Source organism: Accipiter gentilis, chromosome 26 (assembly GCF_929443795.1).
Source record: "Accipiter gentilis chromosome 26, bAccGen1.1, whole genome shotgun sequence".
Taxonomy (NCBI): domain Eukaryota; kingdom Metazoa; phylum Chordata; class Aves; order Accipitriformes; family Accipitridae; genus Astur; species Astur gentilis.
In genome coordinates this window covers 9148815-9169112 of record NC_064905.1, presented here as the reverse complement: position 1 = coordinate 9169112, position 20298 = coordinate 9148815, and the positions used below count along the sequence as shown (strand labels likewise).

Sequence of the window (20298 nt, the reverse complement as noted above, 5' to 3'; positions counted from 1 at the left end):
CCTGCTTATGTCTCCTGTGGAATCAAACAAGGTATAAAGCGATTCTGTTGACTTAAAGTCAAGATGGATAGCTCAGTACATAGGCAAACACTGAGTTTTCTTTTAACAATTTTAAAGATGTTTTTAAAAGCAGTACAAGTATTTGGACAAAACCAAGTCTTCAGGCTTTTGGGAGCCTGTCAAATGTGTTCAGTTTATTCCACAACATTTTTCAAGACTGCCTAGGCTAGGGTAGAATCTGCTTGACTGGTAGTTACACAAGTCCAAGTCAATTTTTCTTGTCTTCCTAAATGCTTGGCTATTAGGGATTTAATCCACAAGTACACTATCTTGGCAGCACATTGTTCACGTATGTCTCTTTTTTTGACCATAACCATTTCTATTTGCTAACCTTCGCAAGTGCCTTAATACAATCTTCTGTCCAGTATTCAAGTATTATTGTTCATTCCTTGCTGATGTCTGGTATGTGAATGTTTGTAGTTTATTTAATCTCTTTTATTGAGAAACACATTTGCACCCAAGCTGATGGCAATGAAATGATTTCAGCAAATGTCTGAGCATCCAGAGTGGGCCAATTTAACGATGGCACCAAGGAAGCAATTTCAGTTGCTAATAGATTTTAACCCTCACTCCAAGTTAGAAGTCTGAGCATGTCTCTGCCGTAAAGTGAAACACGGTCTAGGGGCAGAGCCAGTCACACTGCTGTGTCTACACATGCCTGTCAGCACCCCCAGCCAGACAATTCAGGTCCAGTTCTAGCTGCTAATTAATCACATAACAGATATTATGCTATACTTATTCTATGTGTCTTAATAGAAGTCTATTTGCTATTTCTATGAAACTAGAATAAATGTGTCCTTTTGCTCATTAATCCATTATAGATTGACTGTGAGAGCAGAATGTCCAATGCATTTAGAAGACTTTCCTATGGATGCACATGCTTGCCCCTTGAAATTTGGAAGCTGTAAGTTTATTTTACATTGAGGTTTCTCCCTTTTTAGGCCACTTTACAAAAGTGTTTTGCAACTGAGAAAACCTCAAGGTTTTAATCTTGTGTATTTTTCACTTTTTTGGCAGGGTTGTATTTTTATTCTTATATATATTTATATTTAATATAATGAACCTCTTCGATGTGTCTTAAATATCCTCCAGTGTCATGCCTGGACATTCACAAAAGAGAAAAATGACAGTGCTCTGAACATCTAGAAAAGTAGTTTGTCACGTAGAAAATGTTGTTAATCCTATAGTTGCTTTATTGTGTTAAGACCCCAAATCAATGTTAGAGAAAAGTAATACAGACCACGGATGACTGAATTGGTTTTAGGTGAAAACAATTCCTCTACCATACTCTTGGCATGTTTAGAGCAAAATTTTGCCTAAGATTATAAAATATTCATATTACAATCATGCAACATTTCTAGAAGTAAAAATCTCACAACTCTTCAAATAGAGTCCCATACGTTCAGCATTTGTAACCTTAGATTAGAGAACATACTGGACAAAATGTAATGTAATTGAAATCAGTGTAATAACTGACAAAGCTTTCTGTAAACTGAGACTTTCCCCCCAAAGTTTAATTTGAATAGCAACCAACCTAACACTGATATATTCAAACTTAGCTGAACGTAATATTTTTAAAAATTAAATATATCTCCCCTTCAGCTCTTTAAGTAAAAAAAAAAACCAGAAGAGCTGTTTTAGTCCAGCTGGTTCAACACAAATATGGAAGAAAAATGCGTGGAAGATGTAATAGTGTACAAATTGTTTCCTCAATGGCTATTTTTTTCTAGTAGAAATGGGTCGTTTCACTGATAATGGGTACTTAGTGGCTTGATCAATTTTAGAAGTCAACAAACAGAACACCCAATTCATTCTTCACATGGTACCAGACAGAGTGATAATTTACTTTGGGCTGAATAGCTCTACGTTTACCATGAAGGGACTGTTTTGTCTTTAAAGAGCTACTAGCCTCCTAGATAAGATTTAGAGAACACAAAGTTCATACAAACTTGGAATATAACTGACAAGAATAGTTTACTCCTTGAATGTTAATTTTCCTTACAGGACTTCCAATAAATCTTTCCAAATCTCCTGTGAAACAGAAGGGGGTTGGGGGGAAGCCTTACTCCATCTAATAATAGGGCAAATAGCCGCAGTACATTCTTGATTAATAACAGGAGACCTGTGCACCTGAGTTCCCAGTTAGATCAGGAGTGGTCACAGGACTGAATTTCTTTTGAAATGCACATTAAAGTGTTTACACAGACTGCATGCTGGATCTGGGAGGTAGGAAGATGGCTAATCGTGCATAAAAGCTGTTAATTCAAAGTTAAACCATCAACAGTTTCTGAACAAATGTGAACTACTACACTGAATTTTTATAGACCTGATAAGACACCTATCGCCACATCTGTGCATCACTGAGCCACAGCCTAAACACCAGATATTCCCTAGTCAAAAAATTGTTCCTATTTTTTTCCATTGAGTTCTCTCTGGCCCACTGTGTCCTGGATTAGTGTACTCTTCATTCACTAAGTGCACGGCTAGGATCTTGCCTCAATTACATGATTAAGAGATGTAGAAATTATGAATGAAAAGAGATAGATAATATGGATTTGAACTCCAGAACCACACCACAAGGTAAAAACAAGGCAGCAAAAAGACATGCAAATGTATCTGCATATCTTTTGTATCTAAATTAGTTTTCTTTTTATCCTGAAAAAAAATAATCATAATATCCATAATTTTCTTAAATTAACAAAGAAAATAAATCAGTGATATTTCTGATTGAAACACCATTTCTTACAATAAAGTCAGAGGTGATAACTGGCATTCTAAGTTCAGAGTGCAGGCGTGGTCTGTCATCTTGTACAGGCTATTTTAATTATTTTTTCATTTTGAACACTAACTGGCTATCATGCCAGTTGTCCTAAATGGGACCTAGCAAAACAAGTAACTCCAAATGCTGGGAAGGGCCATGAGACAAAATCAAGGAGTTTTCAGGGAAACTTTGCATTTCCCTACCGAATTCAGGTGAGCTTCTAATCTGGGATCCTCATGGGGAGGAACTCCTTCTGTAACGTGGTTTTACTGCAAACATGGCATGGGGAATATTCACTCTCCCCTCCTTCTCATCAGATTATATGTCATAATTATCAGATTATAGAATATTTGTCTCAATATTTAGGTATTGATATAAATAGAAATATCTCCCATGGGATAAATGGCTGGACCCAAGCAAGATATGAAAATGGGACTCACTGTTGTACGTAGAAAAGAAGTTATTATATTTAATTGCGACTTTTTCAGTGGGAATCATGTTTAAATACATTGGGGACATTTCTGTCAAACAACTAAAGCAATTCATTATAATCACCTTAATGGACTGAAAAAATTACTGAAAAAGACATTTAATTGTCATGAAAGCCATGCTTTAAGTGCAGACTACAATATTACACTTAGTAGCTCCCTAAGATGGTGTTTGCCCAGCTCTGTTTGTTTTGGATTAAATTACATAAGAGTTTCTCCATGTCCTCCACTGTTACTCATCACTTGTTGGAGCTGGATTCAGAAAAGCCTCATGCTGAAGGAGTTGCATGTCTCCTATGGACTCTGCCCATCCTGTAGAGGCCAATAAATGTTTGACCCAGCTCCAAGGCTAAAGTGATTTGCCAAAATAGCAGCTTAAGCTAGAGGTTATTCCAATGCAAATTCAATGTGACAAATGCTAAAGAGATTCTGGAACAACAAAAAGCCATATGTTGACAAAACAAAATCAGAAAGGCAGATGCTCTCCTCAACTCTTGCCACAAAAATCTGATTGTCAGTTTAAAACTAAGGCCACTCTGGAAAGCAGCAGTGATAGGAGCAAAAGGCTGTGTTGCTACTTATGCAATATCTGAACTGGAAGCTGAGGATGGAAGCTGAACAGAGCACCGAATCTGGCAGTTAGAGGGCAGGGCAAGCTCCTTTCCAGCACTGATGAGCGTACTCCCTTCCCTCTGACCCAATCCAGTGGTTCTCTGCAGCTCAGAAAATCAGACCTCTCTCTTCCAAACTACTCTCACGCTCCAGAACAAATTGAATGGTTGAAAATTAATATTATTATTGCCACTCTTTCTTTATGTGACTAGATTAGTAAGCCAATTCTTGTACTTACCGAGACCATTATTTTTAAGGTCAGAATTATTAAGATGTAGATTTCCATTTACCATTGATTCTCAAAAGCAATGTGTATGTTACAGTGCTTGGGGAATCAGAAGTCTGAGGGTAAAAGCACCCTTCTGCAGGATCAAATGCCACGCGATTAATTTACCAGCATACTGCATCCGACACCACCTCTTCGATTGCTGTTAGATCTTACATTGATAAGATAAAATTACTAACTCACAAATGAGGTCAAGTGAATCACATTCCTCCTTTTCCTTTCCTGCTTGCCAGTCATGAAAAAAAGGGAAAATCTCATCCTGTAGGTAGGAGTCTAGTGCCGTTTTATATGCCCTAAGATGTCTCATCTGGCTTCCAGCTGCCTTTGGTGGGTACAAGATTTATGTAGGTTCTGATCACACATGCAGTCCCATACATGTCTTGGATACTCAGGTGTGAAGAATGGCACTAGGTACCTCTATGTAAACAACTAATTCCCACCCTAACTTTTCAGAGCAAGAGCTGTCAGACTCCAGACTATGCAAAGTGATGAAGAATTTTACTATGGGACTAAGATTAAAAATATTATATATAGTTTGATTCCTGAAATAATATAAATAACATACTAATAACAGCACAAAACACCTGGATGACATATGTAGTATGCTACTGAATTATTTATATATCATACTAGACTACTTAGGTTTGGAGAGCTCACAGTGTTTTTCTTGCTTTGTTCAAGACTCAAATAAATGTGAATTGGAGTGTGAGCATTTCCCAGTAATAACCAAAGCAAAAAAATAGATTAATTGTGATTTAAGCTCACTCAAGCCTAGGCAGCCTCAGAAATGTCTGCTTTGCCTGTTATACAGCAAGGACAGTGTGAGGGGGGGATAACCAAATGGAGAGCTCTAGCCAGGCTGATGATAAGATCACTGAAGCCACTCTTAGGAGGACTTATTTTCTTACAGTGGCCCAGACAACACCACACTATGACAAACTGAAAAGACTGCAACTCATTTTTCTTGATAGTAGTTGAAAGTTAGAAAAAGATTTGGAGTTCTCACATGACTATGGAATTCCACATGTCGCTCTCACTTCTGGTTACTCAGATTTTACACAGGTAGGAGCCATGTAGGGGAGAGAAAGATTTTCATGCCATTGAGGACCAACTTTAATCTAGCCCTGCAGCAGATATTTAGCTAATCATTGTGTGGGAAGACCTATAAAATCAGTTATATTTCGCATAGATAAAAAGTTCCAGTAAACTAGTTGTGGGTTTCTGCAGATAATTAAGGAGAATTTAATATTCAAACTACTGCTCAAAACATTGTTCTGATAAAGCCATATGGCAATAGAAGGTGCAAAGCTGAAATGCGGTGTGTTTCTTTTAAATTAGATGCTTATACCAGAGCAGAGGTTGTGTATGAATGGACACGGGAACCAGCAAGGTCAGTGGTTGTGGCTGAAGATGGCTCCCGATTGAACCAGTACGATCTGCTTGGACAAACTGTGGACTCTGGAATTGTTCAGTCCAGTACAGGTCCGTGAAAAAGTTTTTTTGGGAAGGGTCATATTTAACTGCCAAAACGTAATTTAGAGCAGGAAAAAAATACAAAGGCGAAAGAGTGACAGAGGTAAATTGCAACATATCAGGTTCAGATTAGGAAAACATGACTCTGAAAAGATAACATATCCTGGGATTATTTTCCTACTTCAACTGGTGGGTAAAATATTTGAAAAATTAAAAACCTTCCTATAGTGACAGATCTAGCCAGAAAAAAACGTAATTTACATTATAAAAAAAGCACTCATCATATACTTATTAGTATACCTACTTAATATATAAGCTTAAAAAAATAGTATAAGAATATGAATCCTCAAAGATCTTATTCCTGGAGGCAGTGAAACAAGTTGCTAAAAGCAAGCATATAGTCTCTCAATGAGGTATTTAGAAAGTGAAGAAAATATGTAATCAAAATAAAAACCATCTGGAACATCCAAACAGGATTTAGGTGTCTCAATGTTAGCACCAGCTTTAACTCCAAAACAATTAATGAGTTACAGAAATATAGGTGACGTTTATAGTATTACATACCTGCAACCTTGAAGCTGGCTAAAAACCTTTGCTTTTTCACTTTGCAGTGTTTCTTTCAACATGTAATTTTATTTTTTTTTAATAATTTGGAAGGGGCATGAAGACATAAATACAGTAAGAAAATGAGCATTGGGCATGAACAAGAGCTCAAAGTGTTGACTAGATTGACTGTTCAATGGACCAAAAGAAGCACTGCATTAGAAGAAGTAGTTGTATTGCTTTGAATGTGCTCAAAGTTGTGACTGAACAAGAGAAGTATGCTTATACCTGCATAAACCAAACTTTCTACTATGTCATCTAATATGTCATTTGTAAAATCAATGAACATTTAAGGAAAGGTGAGGCACTTTAAGGTGAACCCTAATTCATGTCTGATTTTTTTATTTAGCCTGCCAAAATATATTCATATGCTCTATTAAGTCAACAAAATTTCTCACAGAAAAAGTTTCTAGTAGACTGATATTCAGGTTACTGCTTGGAAGCTTCTGTTTAGTTGATATAATCATATAAGAAATGGGATAGCAGTAATAAGGACTTTGCATAAGAACAATATCAACACAACTGCTCCCATAGATTCACTGCTTCCATTATTGAGCACAGAGGCATGCATCAGACAAGTAAAAAGAAAAGGGGAGAACTCTTGGCCTGGCCACAGCTAGAAATGTTGACATTGACTTTTGTGGAGCCAATAATTCACCCCAGCTGCCCTTGTGCTGAAAAGTCAATAGGATTTGTGAGGCACTGCAAGGATCTCAAGCTCTTTGCTCTTTCTGTTCCAAAGCTACTCACTCAGAGAGACCTTGCCAACCTGTGTGCCTGCCCTTTTGCGCTCATCGCCAATTCTCTGCTTGCTGGATGCATTATAAGGGCAGCAGGATAATCAGAAGAGACTCATAAGCTTGGGAACGTATCTAACCCAAATAGATAATACCAGATATAGTTCAGGGTTATTAGATAGCAATGTGAGAAGCACCCTATGAATTGTTAAGAAAGGCAGCTAATATATTTTTAAACAGAACTGAAGGCAAACAAGCAGCATAAAAATTCTTCATGCATTTACATGAAGAAACAAAAAAATATTTTGTTTTGCCCATGATATTTCATAGGTTTGAATTCTGCCTAATTTTTCTACCTGAAGAAACACTTTACCATGCCTGTCTATAAAGTTAAATACAGTAAATATTTGCTGAAATAAAGATGCTATTGTCTAGATACAGAAAAACATTGCAAAGATGGTTAAATACAATGGTTAGCAAGACTAAAAATAAGCCTATTAAAGAATATTTTCAGTACCAAACTTGCAATCCTCTCTAGTTACTACCTGATAAGAATATACGGTGGTGGAAGAAACACATCTATTTCTTGAAAATTCAATGTCTCAAGGAAAAATTCTTCTTGATTTGCTTTGGAAAGGAAAATGCTTCCCCAAAATAATGGTGGGGGTCAGAAGTGGTTAATAATCACTTTTCTACCCATTCAGGTAGGTGGGCAGCTAGTCTCAACAGAATCCTCCAGCGTATCTTTGTCCTCTGATCATCTCTGTTTTAAGATATGACATATGTAATGAAAATTATGAAATCCCTCCCTGCTTTCAGAGTTGTGGATGATGACTCATCTGACAAAACGACCAAAGGAATTGAAGGCAATCCTCACTTAAGAGTTCCCAGCACCTTTATTAGGGAAGAAAATGAAGCTCTTGTGCAGCTGATTCTGTGGATCATTAGAGGAATCTACATCATCTTAGGCAATTTAAAGATGATATTTATAGTTGTCTGGAATTCCAGAGATGTATTTTCCAAGAATTTGGGTGTAACTGGGTTACTCTAAACATTCTCAAAACTCTTCAATTATTTGGTGAATCCATGAAGTCCTTTCCCCCCCCCCTTTCTTTCTTTGCCAGTAGGCCATCTGCTATCATTATTTCTGAATCTAGAACAAGATAACTACCAATATTGATTTTTTGTGACAAGAGAATATTGAAAGACTAAAACTTTTTTATAGTATAGTTATTCATCTATGCTGGCAATGGAATGTGCAGGTACTACAGCCTTAAAGATAGTATTCAGTAAATGAAATAATTGTTGTTGCTGCTATTTTGCTTAAGCAGAGAGTCCAGTCATCCATTTTTTTTACTTATATGTAAAATTCCTGTCCCTCTCCAATAACTGACTCACATTGACACAGAAAGAGTTTAAAATTATCTTTTTTGTAAGCACCTTTGTCCTGGTTTTGGCTGAGATAGAGTTAATTTTCTTCCTTAACAGATGTTTAAAGGGCTCCTGCAAGTTTCTATTTACATGGAATTATTTTGCCACCTTGAAAACATTGCTTTGCACTGAGAATCATCAGGATTTATACTCACAATAGTATTATTTTTCTTCTGATGTTCTGTAAATGTGCTGAGAGGACGCTGTTTTTAAGTTTTTCTGTTAGGTTACATGGCATAAGCAGTAAATGAGAAATACTTTGTTTTAAACTGAAGGCAAGGAAAGCCTTACTTCCTACCTACAGTGATAGAAAAAGTATTATTATAGCTAAAAGTTAGTCCCCACCCCTAACTTTATGTCTGATGTGATGCATATTAATTTTTTGTGCTCACCAGATACACTGGGTTTATTACAAATAGTTTACAGAACACTGAGTAATAGGTTTGATGTAACTTTACTGAATTATCACCTATTTTTTCTAGGGACACACGTTAGTTTACACCACCTGAGCATTTGGCTCCATTATTGTAATACACTGTAGAATTAAGGGCTGGTTAAAAACTGTAGCTACAGAAGTGTTGAGCACAGGCACAAACTCTTCTAGAGCCCTGGAAGTATTCAAATGTGGACAATCATTTGAAACATTAAGTTAATATCGATGAAGGAGTTGGTGTGTGACCACTTTTAAATGCTTCATATTGTGTAATACATATAAACTAATTTAAAACTCATGGAATAAATAAAATGAAAAACAAATTTATCTGCTCAACACAGTTATTTGTAGAAAACTTTAGGAACTCCAAGGAAGCTAAAAAGAAAGACCTTTCTTTCTAACTTCTTTGGATAAGAGAATAAAAGAATGTAAGATGCATAAGCTACAACTTGTGCCACAATTTGTGAAAGCCTAGTAATCAGACACCAAATACAGGAAATACTTTGCTCAAGAGCTATGTGAAAATTTAGCTTGTAGGGAATTTCATGGCTGAATTACAAACCTTTGAAAACAGAATTACAGAGGAATTGCTGGGAAGTTAGTGGTCAGCGGCTGTCATGAATGTGGCTATGCTTTTCTATTAAAGCCAGCCATAAAATGTGGGAAGCTGAAGATTCAGTAAATAACTGGAGTACTTTTCATGTCTTGCAGTTATTTAAATAAATCTCGTCAAAGATCTGCTATCTTCTAATAAATAACTGCAGTCCATTGGTACTTTGGAGACTTACAAACATGGTTTTGCCTTGTAACTGAACTGTAGGCAGTTTTCTAGGCCTATGCTTTGCCCAATTCGCTCCTCATGGCATTACCTTTAGCTGCCTTTAGCTCAGACCTGCTGCAGTGCTTAACAGATGAGAGTAATCCCTGTCTTTTTAATTGCCTTTATGCTTTGAATCTTGTTCTCATTTTCCAGAGGTTAAAAATACTTTGATAATTCAAGCAGCTAAATAAAGCTTCAGAGTACAATGGTGTGTTCGCTCTGTATTCTTAGCTTGCCATCTACAATCACTGAATTAATTCTGACATACCGTTGTAAGTATTCTGTATCTGATTGCATTAAAATAGCTACCCACATCATATTTTAGTAGATAAAATTTAATTATTGGCTTTTCTAGCCAAGGCTGGCACCCTTCATAAGATCATAATCCCTGGTACAGAGGAAAAGAAGGTTATTTCAGTGAAAGTTAAAGAAAGGTGAGCAAAATTCAAGTAATAATGCCCACTCTAATACTTCTGCCAGTCCTATTTTCAAAAAAACCCTTTCCTTGTGTATCCTTTACTTCACGTCTCAATTTAGAATTGATTCTCTTTTCCCTCTTTGCTACTGTCTTTTATATTGAAACATACCAGGAGTATTGTCACATCTTATTTATAAGCTTTCCTCAGGATTATACATTGAGCAAGATTGTTCAAATGAATGTTCTTCTAGACTCTGAATTAAAGAAAAGGGCATTTGACGTGCTCGGTGCATAAGCAGTCAATGTCTAGACATAGTTTTTCAATCCAATTTAAGCTTTTCCTTTACAAGAGCAACTTTCTCTTTCTACCTGCCTACATTTTAAAATAGAACAACAGTAATTTCACGTCATCTCTAATCTAGACAGAGGTTTCCATTCAGTTACATGTCCACTTGTTTCTTTCCTAAGATAAAGTTTATTGCATAACAAGAAGAATCAATCTAATCCAAAAAAAGTCACAACGATAGGTTTTCCGATCTTTTGAGAATCTACTGTTTTTCAAAATCCATTTTCAACAATGTAAATAATGATCTGAAAACAAGGCATTATTTCCTGTGCTCTGGAAGGAAGGGTTTATAGAGTTATATAAATACATAAGATTCCTTTCAATTGCAATTAGAATACCCAGCTCACATGTTTTTATAGCACCCAAAAAGTTAGTGCTAATGTAAGTGTTCTGTGTTATTCTTGCATTGTCCATTTACTTCAGGAGAGAATAATCATTTAGTAAAGTACTGAGTTAGTAGAACAGGAACACTTAATCTTCAGAGTACTTAAAGCACAGACAGTGGTAATGCAGACACAATCACACCAACAATTACATCTTGAGCCTGGCCTGACTGAAACACTTCTGAGTGCCTGTCTTGATTTAGTCTTTGTATGGTGTTTACGTGTGTATATTATGGTGGTTTTCCATCTTCTAATGAAATAAGACCTTTCACAAGAGGCCTAAACAGCCACCAGGAAACATAGACATTCATTCACTACTCAGCAGAGATGAAAAGATATAAATTTAATTAGCATTTCCCAGAACTGTCTAGTTGTGTATTATTAGTGGAACTTCAGAACCTGCTTTATTAAATGTTTTCTTCAGAGCTGGCCCAATTTGATCTGAGGACTTTTTTATAATAGGGGTGAATATAATGAAAAAATACTTTCTATAAAGCCCTCTAATTTGTATATTTATAAAAGCTTTAATGTTCCTGTTCTTCTTGTTTTTAGGGGAATATGTTGTTATGACTACGCATTTTCATTTGAAGAGAAAGATTGGTTACTTTGTCATCCAGACTTACCTGCCGTGCATCATGACAGTGATACTGTCACAGGTGTCCTTCTGGCTTAATAGAGAATCTGTTCCAGCAAGAACTGTATTTGGTAAGCAAGACCTACAGACCACTTGGCAATCATAAGCCAAACAGATTTAAGAAATTTTATGGTAAAACTAGGTATGCGTTAACACGATATTGGAGAACAACACGAGCCTGGACGCAGTGCAGTACACAATAGTTAACACATTTAATTGCAAAGATGTAGCAGAAACTGATTTAAGGTCCAAAGCTTCTAAACTGACTGTAAAAAGAGACCTGAACATTTCTTAAGCAATCTATTATGCTTCAACTTTTCCAAAACAATAAGTATATGAATAAAACATTTCTGACCATGGCAATGACATTCATGGTGGGGATTGTCAAAAAGGCTTTAATCAATAGGTGTTGGTCATTTGACATCTTTAGGCCCTTTGAAAATTCTTATCTTAAAAATCTCTTTCATCAGTCCCTTTCTAAGGCTGCTGCTAAAGGTCTCCTGTTCAAATCAGTGACAATTTATTGTGCTTACAGTGGTGAATGGATGCACTCAATGAATGTAGTAAGAAGGCAAGCTAAAGGACTCTTAAGTTTATACAGTTGGTCCCTAGTGTTTTAAACACAGCTTGCAAATGCTTATCTTAAAATTAGAAACAAACAACTAGCATATACTTTGGAGATATTAATCCAAGTCAAGTACATAATTAAAAAAAAAAAAAAGTAACAACTCTTCAGTTAAGGAAAATAGAACCTGAGATTTCTACTATGTGACCTAGTCTTTTTAGTGATGTTCCAATGAGACACCTGAGCACCTTTGGCTGGAGGAGGTGGAAGAACACACAGCCAAGTTGGCTTTTACACTTGTTTCCCTGCCTTAGGGCACAGCTGGGGTGGGACGCCATGGGCCCTTCTGCTTTGCTGAAGAGAATTTAGCCATTTACACTGGACATAGCAAAGCCAGAGAGTCACAAGGCCTGATGTTGAGAAATGCAGACTCTGAAACTCTTGTTGAATGAGAGCTATTTTTATTGACCTTTTCTGGCACTCTTCACAGCTGTGCTTTAGTTTCCCAGTGCCTCTGGAAATGAATCACAACTTGCATAGCCTTAGACCTCATGAACCAAGTAGAGGCTTTCTGTTGCTATACAGATGTGCATTTACAGAAGAATGGTTTAGACCACAGTATAATTAAATTTGATTTACATAATATTGTTTAGATTAACATCTAAAATTAGATCTGAATTTTTATCATCAACTTCACTGAGAATTAACCTGGGACTTTTATGAGCCTCTGTAGTCAAAGCTATTGAAATCGTAACTATTTTACCTCTTTTTACACATGCCATTTAAAAAGAAATGTCAGATCATCAGTTTGAAATGCTGTACTTCATTGTCCCTAGATGGAGAACAAAATTTCCTAGTCTCACAATGACTAATATATAATACCACACAATATTCAAGCTGCTATCTTCACAGGCTTGAGAACCCACACATTTCTGAAAGTTTTCCTTTCAGAAGACGCTTTTTTAGTAAATAGTCTTCTGTTGACTCCATCATTATGTATCAAGTTAGCTTTTTCATTTCTTAATGGCAGTGACACAATGTTTCAGAAAATTTTGCATGATGTAGGTACATACAAAAGCACAACTTAAATCTTCTTGTCCACTTAGTGTCACAGATAATAAAAACTATAAATCCTGTTTTGCTACTATGTAAGAGAAACATAAGCTCGCTAGTAATGAGTCAAAGACAAGATTAGGTTGTCTTAGGGAAGAGAAATTCCTTCCTCATTAGGCACTAATAATTCAAGCTCTTTACACCAGCACATAAAAACATTGTTCGTTACTTCACCTATTTTAGACCACTGCACATTTTCACTAACACTCAGTGCAGCGAAGATGAACTCGCAAGACACATTCAATATGTGACATTGCAGTTGTCAAGGTAACTTGTGAACATGTGATTTGATGTAAATGTCTAAGCCTGCACTTGTAGATTTTTTTTTTCAAGCAGCTGCAAGCAGAGTGAGTTCAATATAGTCCTGCTTTCTCTCGATGGTCAGTTAAGGGACAAGGTTGATCAGCAGTGAGAAGCTCTGATATCAGAAATGCAAATTACATTATAATTGTTCTTGCATAAATTCTTTGGTGTTTTCAGGGCATTAGTGAATAAAGGGACAGAAATCTGTAAAATTATCAATTCAAATAAATGTAATATCACATAAAGCTTAGTACATTTGAAGGAGCAAATATTGATACCAAATCAGCTGAATGAAAACAAGTTTTTTAGTTTTCCAGCTAAATATCTTAGAACTGTTGCAAGAAAGAACTAAAAATGTTAACTTGTTACATCTGTAGGACAATTTGTGGGGCATGAATAAGGAACCGCAACAATGATTCTCCAAATACCAGGAAGCATAAAGTAGTATCCACAACTCAAAATATTATTACCATTCCAACTTTATTCGACTACAACAATGTCAAAGAATAAAGGTATAAAAGGTGTTTTGAAGATCCTGCAATTTCCACAGAACTTGAAATCTGATATCCTCAATTAGCAACTGAAGTGGAGAAGCTTATAGGAATTAAGGGTGAAGACAAGGCTTTCTCATCTACTGTAACAGTTAAGAAATGAAGTACAAAATACAGTCTCTGCTCTAAAGACACTAAAATTGTTTGCTTTGCAGGAGTGACAACTGTCCTGACAATGACTACTCTGAGCATCAGCGCAAGGAATTCGCTCCCCAAGGTGGCCTATGCCACTGCTATGGATTGGTTTATAGCAGTGTGCTATGCCTTTGTGTTTTCTGCACTCATCGAATTTGCAACAGTGAATTACTTCACAAAGAGAGGCTATGCATGGGATGGCAAAAGTGTCGTTCCTGAAAAGGTAACACCACTTAATATCGATCCCAACAGGTCATACTGTGTCGACCTTGATCACTATATGGGGTTTTTTTAGCCTGTTAGAAATTCTTATTATTTAGAATAGTAAGTAATTATTCCAAAAGAGTTTCCTCATGTGCTCGCACACAGCATTTCTACGCATAAACAGTAATTACTTAGACATTGAGTACCTGAATACTACTTCTGACATGCTGGATGATATTTAATGCTATTAGTAATTAAAAACTTTACTGAAATTTTGACTTGTGCAACTAAGGAGAAAGAAGATATGTATTTTTTTTTTAAGGGAAGGCAATTGATTTTCTAGTGTTTGAGCAAGAGAAAGTGTGGATGCCTCAGTAGAAATGTAGGAAAAAATCTTGTCGCTACTGTATTTGACACTTTCCAAAGTATATTGCTCCTCAACTTCAGGAGGACTGCTCTGTGATCATCACCAAATAAATCACTACAGGATTTTTTCATTCCTTTCTTTTGCCTCCTATCTTTTCCCTCTTTTTTATAAATAGAAACATTATTTTTACTTCTTAGTCAATGGAAGAAATTGATTTGTTTTGGGAGAAGGATTGACAGTTGTGTCAGCAGTGTGCAATCCTGATCCGTGCCTCCCTGAATGCAGTAGAGAGACAACACCCTGACTCCCCTCGGTCTGGGATCACACCTTGTCTGTAAATCACATGTGCATCAAGAAATTTTGGGGGACATTTAGGGGAAGAAAGTTTCCCGTTTCCTACGAGTTATCATGTCAGCTGCTTCTGTGAGGCAGCACATTTGGTTGGTTGGGGTTTTTTTTGAGAGAGATCTTGAAAGAGACTTTTAAACTTGGCTAATTGTTTATGATGAACATTCACAGGCTAGAGATTCAGCAGAATAAATATTGGAGGAGCAGATGTTACTCATTGGTACGCGAATATATGTGTTTAATTCAGGAGTGTATGCTTATACAGAATTTTTCTTTTTTTCTATTTTAGTTACATAAATCAGTGAGAAAACAAATAAAATTAGGACATTTACACAACTAACACAAAAGTATTGTAGAACAAGTGAGTGAAATAACAAAACAAATGAGTTGCATGACTGCTGTTGAATATTGAGTTTTCAGTTAGTGATGATACTTTCATTAAAAATAATTTTTCTGATTCTTTGTTGTGCTATCTTCATGATAACTATTGTAAAAAATGGGCTGTATTAATAGAACAAAATCCTTAAATGTTAAATATTGCCTTGTTAATATAACCTACCTTGTAACATAGTTACTATAATCAGCCATTTAATTTGTTTCAAAGAAAATTACATTTTCAGAAAAAACCACACCCATATAAACACAATATTCAAACACTGTTTTAAACACTGGAAGATTTATGGCTTTGCATTCCTCAGCAGGTAAGGATCTTTATGTGTCTTTTGATATAAATCAGCAAAGACATACTGGTACCTGGCAGAATGCGTTATCTGCAGACATAAGGAAAGACAAGCAAGGCAAACTAACAGCAAACAGAGCATCACAGCTTAATAAAATCTAGAGCTCTAATTAGCTGTCATATTACTTTTTCATAAAGTTGAATTTGGCATGAAATATTAAGACCCTGAGTGGTGTCAGGGCTTTCTGTGGATCAGATTCCTCGTGACATTTAAATCTATAGAAAGGGTCTCCTCTGAGACTTCTGTGAAGCGGTTCCTTGCCTGCTGGATTTATTGCTGCTCACTAGAGTATCTGGCTGAGAAGGAGACCGGACTGGCTTCATACTCAGCAAGTGTGTTAGCATCCTTCCTGCCCAGGAGGAAAAGAACGGACAGACAACTAAAAAAATCTTTCTGATGTTTCCTTTTTTCTTTCCTGAGTATTTTTTTTTCAACCTGTTTGTTCCTCCTATTCAGCAGAAATAGGCTAAGACAATTTGAAGCTTTTTCTTAGCCTCAAGCTAAACTGAATATTATTGTCATGAAATAAAGAGCTTCTACATCAGAGTCATTATCCAAATCCTTTTTCTTACTAAGTAGCAGGAATTTAACATTTCAGCCTTCATTTCCTTCCTGCGTGGGGCTCCAAGGCAGGCTTCGACAAGCCTCTCCCCACTTGCCCTGATGCTTTTGCAGCTTCCCTTCACGTTCTCAGGTGTCCTGCAGCAGCCTATCTGCTCCCTGAAACGTTCACCTCTTGAACAAGAGCTTCTTACCAAAGCCCCCCTACTGGGTGGTCTATATAGCTATTAATCTATAGTTGATCTGTCATAAAAAGTACTGTGACTACTTCAAAAACTACTGCCTCTGTGGGACAGCTGCTTCTCGAAAACAGAGAATTATATTTGCCATCTTGTGAAATGACATAATAGATCACATTCTGCTGATATTTTCTCTTTAGCATATCTTTTTTCTTTTCCTTCTAAGAGGATAAAAGGGATAACATTTGCCTATTCTTTTTTGTGGGAAATAGTGCCTAAAGATTTTCTAAGCTCTTGGGATTTTTTTGTTATCTGTTTTTTTTCTCATAATCAGAGGAACTTGGAGCAAAGTGATGCTTTTCTTTACACCTCCTTAATGACCCACTACATCTCTCTTCTATGTTTATCCTTGTGCAGTGGCTGGAGGAAGGGTTTGGACTGTCTGCAGCAGGGACAGTTGAATTCCAACTGGTATCCCCAGATGTCAAAATTTAAATTTTTTCCTACAGGTAGATCCCAGAAGTAGAATAATAGAAAATGTAAGGACCCAGGGGAAAAATCTAGATATTCTTTCTGATCAATAGGTTCTTCTCCACTAAAAGATTTTCAATACATTCTTGCTTTAGCAATATAGGTAGGTGGATGAAAAAATCATACAGCTATTTAAGTCCTTGTAAATGGAATGACATTTCAGCCATTATGATCCAACTGTAACATTCAAAAAAGAACATTTAGTTTCTATTCCATAATGCATATGCTTTCGGTGTAAACCGTTAGTGAACAGAATACTGGCAGCTTTGCATTGTATTAAATAATCCACTCTTCCAGTGCATGGTCACATGGTATTTTTATGTATAAACTGTGTTAGAATGCATCATGTAACATTATTTGTCTTAATATTGGAAAGCTACATTAAGAAATTCAGTGTCTTTTAAAGTTTTTGTCTTGGTCAAGAAGCACAGTTGATTAAGGCAATATTGAATTGTGAGTGGTTTGTCACTGTTGATTACCATTGAAGGTAATTTTGTCAATCAGTAAGCCTAGCTATCAGTATAAGTCCTCATTACAGTTTGTCCATCATCTAATTTGGTTTAATTAATACAAGTAACGCAGATGGATGATTTTGTCTTTGTCTTCACCTAAATGTTTTGCATGAGTCACATATCCAGACACTAACTTCTTTCTTACAGCTTATTACAATTTCTGGTATAAATTTAATTAATTGCAAAATTTTACGGTGCTTTTTCATAATCTTATCTGTTAAGAAGGTAGTAAGAATAAAACATTTTCTTCTTTCTTCAGCCAAAGAAAGTGAAGGATCCTCTCATTAAGAAAAATAACACATACACAGCTGCAGCTACGAGCTACACCCCTAATATTGCAAGGGACCCTGGGCTGGCAACCATTGCTAAAAGTGCAACGATTGAGCCCAAAGAAGTTAAGCCAGAAACAAAACCTGCAGAACCCAAGAAAACTTTTAACAGCGTCAGTAAAATTGATCGACTATCAAGAATAGCCTTCCCATTGCTTTTTGGAATCTTTAACTTAGTCTATTGGGCTACCTATTTAAACCGGGAGCCCCAGTTAAAAGCTCCAACTCCACACCAATAACCTCATTTATTCATATAGTTCTGTTTTGTCTTTTGCTCTGGGAATTGCTTCCCGTTTTCACATACAGTAATTCCCATTTGCTTCATTGCCTCTGTCTTAAAGAAAATAAAGGTTTCTTTGTTTAACAAAAGGTAAAATATATCTGTATATTTAAAAAAAAACCACTGTGTGTGAGGGAGAGAACAATGTAAGCTATGTACTTGGAAAAGTGATTCTGAAAATGGGAAAGAAAGAGTTGTAGAGTAATGAAAAAAAAAAAAAAAAAAGGAAACCATTTGTAGATAGCTTAGTACTGAATGTCCCCAAAAGGTATTGTATACGTACGTGAAAAAGATATTTTTATTCAAAGGATTGTGGGGAGTGGGAAAATATTCTTTATGTTCCTGATGCACATACTATACCGTACCATTTATTCAACCACTGTTTATAACCTTTTCAAGGATGTAAAGCTTTCCATTTGCTGAATCCCGTAAGATATGTTATTTTCCTAATCCCTTTTCTCTTCTATATTCCAAACCACCTGACTTATAATATTAAATGGTTTTAAAGAAGAAGGAAATCTACTCACTGTAGGTACGGTTTGTCACTCTATAGCACATAAGATCTAATGGTAACAAATGCTTTAATCTGCTGTCTTACTGCAGTCTTGTTCTAAGCATTAAGTTGTCACTAGACTAGATTTAAAACCAATTGCACAATCAAGTGCAGATCCCAAGTTCCCTCTATCACCTCTGTAATCCAAACAATTCCTGGATGCTTTTACAGATAACTTTTACTCATCACTATGTTTTAGAGAGTTAAAAACAAACAAACCAACCAACAATTTTTGCAAGCTCTAGATATGTTGAATGTATTCTTTTATAAAACAATACATTAAAAAGAAGCTTTAGACTGAGATTTATGGATAGCAGAAAGACAAAATATAGTATTTAAATAATATATGTAAATATGCAGCATGAGATTGTACATTTTTTTACTTTTTTAAAGTTGTGTTCTTAAAACATTGTGTAGGATTCACCTCTTAGCTCTTAATATGTTGTTAAATGCTCAATAAAACATATTTAGAGCCTGAATTAAAAAAAAAAAATAATCAGTGGTACTGGAAAGCCTAAAAAATTAAATATGCAGAAAGTGCTTGGAATTAATTCCATTTGTAAAGTGGTTAAGTGTACAGTAGCTTGCAAATTGACAATGTCATCCAATGTATACTATTAATGACTGGTCTGCTCAGGTCATGCATAAATACTAAAGTATGGGATTATATTTGGTAGGTAAAAATGGTGAAATATTTGTTAAGACAGAAGTTCATCTGTATATTACTGCTATATTTGCTGATACATAACTGTTACAATAAGTGATGTAATATATGTAGCATTAAATACAAAAAAGTCATACATAAAAGAATGTACAGGAAAATAGATTTTATTGAGTAAACTTACTACATTTCATTTTTACTGTAGCAATATATTTGTAGGAACAATGTAAGGGCTTTAAAAACAAGATGTCCATTTTGCAGGTATTGTGCTCCCTTTAAAAAAATTCTAGTCAGTATCATTACTGTTGATTCTTAGAAATAAAATTTCAGATAAAGATTTTTCAAAGAGATGGGAAGGATGGTGGATATTTGCAAGCATCAATTAAAAAAAACGTAATATATGGTATTGAATGAATTTTAAAACAGCGCTACATGAGCCTCCAGGGAAACAGCTACTGAGACTCAAATTTCATAGGCAATGTTTTCTAAACTCTTTCTCAATAAATCAAAAAGTTGATGTTCTCTATCTACAAAAGGAAATAGTTAATGTTTTATTTAGAGAAGATTTTTTAAAATAATGCTTCATTGTCTAACATTTGGTCCTGTCTAAACTTGATAAGTTATCTGATTGGAGCTTATTAAAAGGGGATGTTTCATCTTCTGGTATCATGTGTAGATATATGTATAGAAAAAAATAAACTATGGCTCTTTAACTTCTGTGTACTTGTTTATCTTGTTATTTTTGGCGTTAAACTAGTGTGTTCATTTAGGGCATTTTATCTTTCTAGCAATTCATAGCTACCTTTTGGTCTGCATTTTGCACATTAGATGTGAATATTACTTAACTAGTCTGCTTTTTGCTATGCAATGATTGCATTATA

The 20298-nt window shown here is 35.7% G+C and overlaps 1 protein-coding gene across 3 annotated transcripts in view; it reads left to right on the top strand.

Annotated features, from left to right (window-relative positions):
* The window catches only part of GABRA1 (gamma-aminobutyric acid type A receptor subunit alpha1), a 42784-nt gene extending 24333 nt beyond the window's left edge, over window positions 1-18451 (top strand). For all 3 annotated transcript variants that reach the window (XM_049829329.1, XM_049829328.1, XM_049829326.1), the window contains exons 6-10: window positions 882-964; window positions 5546-5689; window positions 11404-11556; window positions 14173-14375; window positions 17854-18451. In XM_049829329.1, coding sequence (XP_049685286.1) covers window positions 882-964; window positions 5546-5689; window positions 11404-11556; window positions 14173-14375; window positions 17854-18162 — 892 coding nt within the window. In that variant the 3' untranslated portion in view covers window positions 18163-18451. The remainder of the gene's footprint in view (window positions 1-881; window positions 965-5545; window positions 5690-11403; window positions 11557-14172; window positions 14376-17853) is intronic.
* Window positions 18452-20298: the final 1847 nt, after the last annotated feature.